Raw genomic sequence first — 6402 nt, forward strand, 5'->3', positions numbered from 1 at the left:
GTTTCAATTCACCTTCAATCAGTCTTTCCAGTACTTTTAAAAGGCGCTGATTGTGTTCTTGTAAAGTGGCTCCGAATACTATGATATCGTCGAGGTATACGACCACTTCTCTGTACGCCATATCCCCGACAATCTTTTCCATGGCCCGTTGGAAAGTTGCAGGGGCTCCCTTGATCCCTTGGGGCATGTTCAGGAATTCAAAGAATCCCAGGGGACATATAAAAGCAGTCTTTTCCCTGTCTTCTGGTTTCATAGGGATCTGATAGTAACCATTTCTAAGATCGAGCACCGAGAACCAGTTGCTCCCCTGCAAGCAGTCTAGAGCCTCATCCACTTTGGGCACGGTGTATTGGTCAGTGATAGTACGTTGGTTTAGCGTACGATAGTCTACGCACATTCTGATTTTGCCGCTTTTCTTTCGGGCCACCACTATGGGGGAAGCGTAAGGGCTCCGAGATTCAATAATTAGTTGGTTCTCAATCAATCCCTTCAAATGCTGTCGCACATCCTCGAAGTCAGCTGGGGCAATCCTTCGGGAGCGTTCTCTAAAAGGGGTCTCGTTGGTAAGTCGGATGCTGTGCTTAACTCCTTTTGCTGTGCCAAGGTCCCACTCTCCCTCGGAGAATGCCTGTTGGTATTTTTTAAGTTCAAAGATAAGTTCATCTTTATCACTTTTATGAATGTCGCTCCCCTCAAAGCAGACATGGAATTTATCTTCTTTAGGTTGAATGCAGAAAGAAGTCGTCTTGAACTGCTCACTCTCACCCTCCTGCCATTCTTGTAACAAGGAATACAACCGGGTATTTGTCCCCACAATCACTGGTGTCTCACCTCTCTCTTTCGATAAATCAGGGCACACCAAGGCAATTAAAGGGATCTCCAGAGTGTCACCTTCTTCTGATGATTCTTGATGGAATTTAAGAGTCACTTGTACATAGCCCGAATATGGGTATTTTTCTGCACTAAGTCCCCATATCACGAGCCCGCTGAGTGGTTTAAGGGGTACATCAGGCAAATTTTCTTGGTACCAATTTTCAAAGATTATGGACACTTGGGATCCGCTATCGAGGAGTATTCGGCATGGTTTGTCGTTGATGGTCGCATTCAAATGGCAGGAGGGCCCCACCAAACCTTCAGGCAATTCCCCATTCCACCATGAGTTTCCCATGGCACAGTAAGTGATTTCGAGGGAGTCTATGCGGGGTTCATAGGTCTCCCTCTCCCGTTTCCCTGATTCTGGTTTTCTGGTTGTTGCTCATCATTCTCAGTTCTTCTGCCAGGGTTTCTGTATGCATTTCTATTACATTCAAATGCTCGGTGTCCAAATCTTCCGCAATTGAAGCACCCTCTACCGCTTCCTCTGCCCAAGCCTCTCACTGGGGTATAGCTGTTCACATTAGGAGTCTTGGAGTTCTGTTGGGTCAAAAAACCTTCTATCTTTTTATTCTGTTCTTCTAACATCTTAAGCACCTTGCTCTCGAACTCACTGCTTTCTGTCGTAGGCTGGACCACCTTCACTTTCTTCACGGTCTTTTCCCTCATTTCGATCAGTGCTTCATCTTGCTTTATGTCTCTGAGTAAATCATTAAAGGTAGGAGGAGGTTCTTGCATTGTTGAGCACCTCAATTTCTGCGCTACAGGGTCACTGGTCAAAGCCCCCCTTAGGAGCTGCTTCATCCGCTGTTTATCGACATCCTTCTTTTCAATCCCTCCTTTGTCCACAATCTTGTACAGCAGCTTGTCTACACGAATTAGAAAGGTACTCAGCTTTTCTCCGGATTCTTGGAAAGTGTGGTATAAGCGGGATGTTAGGTCTCCGACGTCTTCCATGGTTCCAAAGGCATAATCGAGTGCCTCGAAGTAGGTGTCCAACGTAGCATTTGGGTTGCTACGCCGGGCAGCTTGTACTATCCCCATAGCTGGACCTCTCAGACTTTCAACGACTCTTTGCCTTTTGATTTTATCCGGACATTGCCATTCTTCGGCTTGTTGTATGGCAGCCTCCTTCCATGCTTCATAAGCCTCTTCTCCAGCGGGTACAGGGATAATCCCAGAGAAGATTCTTAATCTTCTATAGCTGCCCTCATAGTGCCAACGTTCCAACTGAGTGACTACTCTGCCTACCATAGTCTCAAATTGACTACCATTTAGGTTGGTATCATTTTCTTGAGTGGTTCTATCAGCATCACCCCTCTCATTTCCTTCTCCAGACCTGAATGCTGACGCATGCACACTTGCAGCCTCTTCTTCTGTTACTTTAGGCCACATAATGTGCCATCTCCTCCCCGTCTGCTTGTCAGCTATAATCATTAATGGTATTAACTCACTGTCTAAGTCCTCGTCAGTCTCAATTAATACAGCCACAACTTTCCCCAATTCTCCTCTCCAGTTATCTATCACTCTAGGTCTGACTACACCACATAGCCTATTTACTTGCTGTATTATTTTATCATCAGTAAATTCGGAAAAATTTCCTCCTACTGCAAAACATTTATCCTCATCTTTTCCTTTCCTTGAACACCATTCATAAATATCTTTCCCTGACATGATCTCCATTTTCTCCTGTTTGGTAAACAGGCGTATATCCTGTATTTCGTATCTCGGCCTGTGCCTCCAAATGTAACCCTCCTAACACAGTGAGGGCAACTAAATTTATTGTGCCTCCACCCAAGTTTTAATAACGTATGTGAGGATCACTTGGGAAACCTAATTCTCTCTGTTTTTTTTATTTCTATTTATATAGATATCGGTGAATGGTTTCAAGGAAAACGTCTGCAACTCAGTAAGTATAACTTAGTATTAATTTAATATAGTATATACTTTAAGCATTAAATTCACAGTAAATATACGTGTACAATTTCATTAACATTCTAATCCCTTAAACTACCTATACAGGTAATATTATGCATGCAGTACAAAAATTACCATTTACTGGCCAGTAGCATAAAAATGATACGTTTCAATTAGCAACAGATAGCAATGCAATAATAGTATTTCGTTGGGGCCCTTAAGTTTACTGAAGATGTAAATAGGTAAGTATATAAAATCAGGCTGCCTAAGAAATTAGTCTTTACGCTGGTCTTCACTAGGTATCCCTAGCATTGTAAGAAGTCTATATATCTGTCCCTTGGTTATACGATGCTACTTACACAATGTATTTAAGTTACTGGGTTTTGATACAATAGTCCTGCATTCCCTCATAGAACAGAAACTTGCTATCCTTTTTCTGCAATTGTTTGGCTGTATGCCCAGGAGCAATTATTGAAACATCTCTAAGCTAATACTTTTTCTCCTGTCTTGTGTAGCATAAAGTTTAGTTATTATACCAAGGCAGCTATCTCTTGGTGCAGATAATTTGAATGTCTAGGATTCCCTGTGGTGTAAGGTGCGTAATAAAAGGGGTAGTTTTTATCTCACCGATCTGGCCGCTCCAACTGGTCTAGCTATGCTACTGTCTCTTTCTGTCCTCCTCTTCCCTGCTCTTTCTCCTTGCTTGGTAAACTTTCCCTCTTTTATCTTTCTCTTTTTCTCTTTCTCTTCCTGCTTGACTAGGAACACCACTCCTGAAACACTCTGTGCAATATATTTTTATATATGCAATTTGCCTCCTCCCATCTCCCGTAGGTATTGCCCTTTTGCAAGCAGGCTATACCCAGGTGTAGAGGGGCACAGGTACAGTTCTGAATACCTGCCTATTGATTTAACAGCACAATGCTTTCAGTGGCTGGGCGGAGCTGTCAGTGGGCAGCAGTCAGCTACTGATGCGACTCCCTGCTGGGCGTTTCTCTAATCTTTATCCCACTGTCTGCGCCACCTCCCGTCTCCCGCTGGTGACCGCCTATGATGTGAGCGGCACCAGGGTGTAGAGGGGTGCAACAGGGGTGGCCTCTTCCTGGTACTGAACGGCCTCAATGTCTAGGTAGGCGAATGAAAGGCGGTCTTGTAGTAGTGGGCGGTGGCTTGATAGACAGGTGGGCGGCTCCTTCTCCCCGGCGGTTTGGCTCTGTAGAGGGAGCGACTTCTCCCTTTCTTTCTATTTGGCTGGGCAGACGTCACTGCTGTGGCTGGGGTCTGTCAATCACTGGCGCCACTCACCGATTGGGAAGCGCTGCTCAGATCCAGGCTTAGTTCTCCTCGGCGTCTCTCTGGTGTCTTCTCCTTTGTTTTCGCCTCCTCCCGTCTCCCGCAGAGCGCCTCTGTATATGCAGACAGGCTCTGGGTGTAGAGGGGCGTGATTGGGGCTGGCCTTCTATCGGCGTCCTCCTCCTCCAGTCAGCGTCGTCACCGGCTCTCAGAAACAGCTGATCCCGACGGCTCCTTCTTGGCTGTCTCTCTGCAGCGGCTGTACGCTGATGATAGGTGGTAGCTGGATGGAGGGAAAGCGGCTACCTTCAGCTGGCAGACGTCACCTCCTTCACTGAACACTTTGAGCGGCTCCCGGCTGCAGCTGATCTGTGTGCGGCGGTTTTCTCAGCTGGGCGACGTCACCTCCCTCGCTTGACCACAGCGAGGGGCTCCCGGCAGCAGTTGTAGACAGCAGCTTTGTCAGCTGGTACAGTTGCGCTCCTTCCCCGACTGGGCAGCTCTCTTTAGGGCAGGCAACCGTTACTCTTCATTGCTTCTCTCTGGCTGAGATGCACTCTATTTCTTCTTCCAAAGCCTCCTCCCGTCTCCCGCAGGCAGCGCTGCTGATGAGGCAAGCGTCACCAGGGTGTAGAGGGGCATGAATTGGACAGCTCTCTCTGCTGCTTCTCTATTTGTGAGGCAGAGACGCAGGCAGCATCTACTGTAATGACACAGATCTTCTCCAGCCAATATACTTGAAACTGGTGTGCAGCACGATCTCCTCCTCCATAAGCAGTATGTGAGCTCACTCCTCTGCTGGCTGTATAGCTATCTCTACAGTGTATGAACTCTGCACTGCTTTCCTATATTCTTCCAGTCAGTAGTCAGCGTACATTAGGAGCTCTTTCTCTGGCTCATAACCTCTCCTGCTGCAGCCAATGTTTACAGATCAGATTACAGCTTAGGGCCGGCAGCAGTGAGGTGAGCACACAAAAGAGGGAACTGCTTAACTAACTGGTTAGAGCTCTGACAGCTCTATTTATACTACTCCTGCAGGGTCAGCTGACCTTTACCTCAGGCCAGCTGAGCGGGAAAACACAGCTGTCCAGAGCTCCGGAGTTCTCCCGCTCAGATAATGATGATTGACAGCCAAGGCCATTACTTCAGGCATTACTAGTACAAATGTCCTTAAAACATGGCATTAACAACTGTATATCTAGAATTCCTTTACTATAGGTGATGTTATCACAAGTCCATATCATACACTTTTATACACTTTTACAGCACAAGATACATTCGGGTTACTCGGTTAACATTGCCATATTTGAGAGAAAGTTCATAACAGTACATATAGTTCTGAGGCAAATGTCTCTGACAATCTGCATTTCAACACATTTTACATAAATAAATACATGTATGTGTTACACAAATTAAACCATACATTCCAGAAAGTGAACACATTTTGTTTCTTGCTAAAAGCACTACTGGGGACATCTGTAACAGCACTACTGGGGACATGATATGTAACTGGCACTACTGGGGACATCTGTACCAGCACTACTGGGTACATGATATGTAACTGCCACTACTGGGGACATGATATGTAACTGGCACTACTGGGGACATGATATGTAACTGGCGCTACTGGGGACATGATATGTAACTGGCACTACTGAGGACATGATATGTAACAGCAATACTGGGGACATGATATGTAACTGTCACCACTGGGGACATGATATGTAACTGTCACCACTGAGGACATGATATGTAACAGCACTACTGGGGACATGATATGTAACTGGCACTACTGGGGACATGATATGTAACTGGCAATACTGGGGACATCTGTAACAGCACTACTGGGGACATGATATGTAACTGGCACTACTGGGGACATCTGTAACAGCACTACTGGGGACATGATATGTAACTGGCACTACTGGGGACATGATATGTAACTGGCACTACTGGGGACATGATATGTAACTGGCACTACTGGGGACATGATATGTAACTGGCACTACTGGGGACATGATATGTAACTTGCACTAAATATGTGCAAGAAAATGATTGCTTAGTATTCAAATTCAGTACCTGAGATAGTACACAAACTTAGTTTAATTTTCTTAATGCTTGTTTTATGCACAAATATAATATATGTGTGTGTATTTCATGTGTTTAATGTGTTTGTACAACATAAATGCAAGATACCTTAAGATACATCATTGAAGTATAAAAATATTCTGAAATATGGAATAATCCGTTATCCAAAATTCTTCTGGTCCTGAGCATTTTGGATAAGTGATACTGTATGCTGTATGTGACTTTTATCAG

The 6402-nt window shown here is 45.1% G+C and overlaps 1 protein-coding gene across 1 annotated transcript; it reads right to left on the reverse strand.

The window, feature by feature from the left end:
• Positions 1 to 1194: 1194 nt before the first annotated feature.
• LOC146045952 (paraneoplastic antigen Ma1 homolog) lies at positions 1195 to 2556 on the reverse strand. Its single transcript, XM_083165105.1, has one exon. The coding sequence runs from the start codon at positions 2554 to 2556 to the stop codon at positions 1195 to 1197; it is 1362 nt and encodes a 453-aa protein (XP_083021231.1).
• Positions 2557 to 6402: the final 3846 nt, after the last annotated feature.

The sequence above is a fragment of the Crinia signifera genome, chromosome 11, assembly GCF_055691185.1.
Source record: "Crinia signifera chromosome 11, ASM5569118v1, whole genome shotgun sequence".
NCBI classification, from domain to species: domain Eukaryota; kingdom Metazoa; phylum Chordata; class Amphibia; order Anura; family Myobatrachidae; genus Crinia; species Crinia signifera.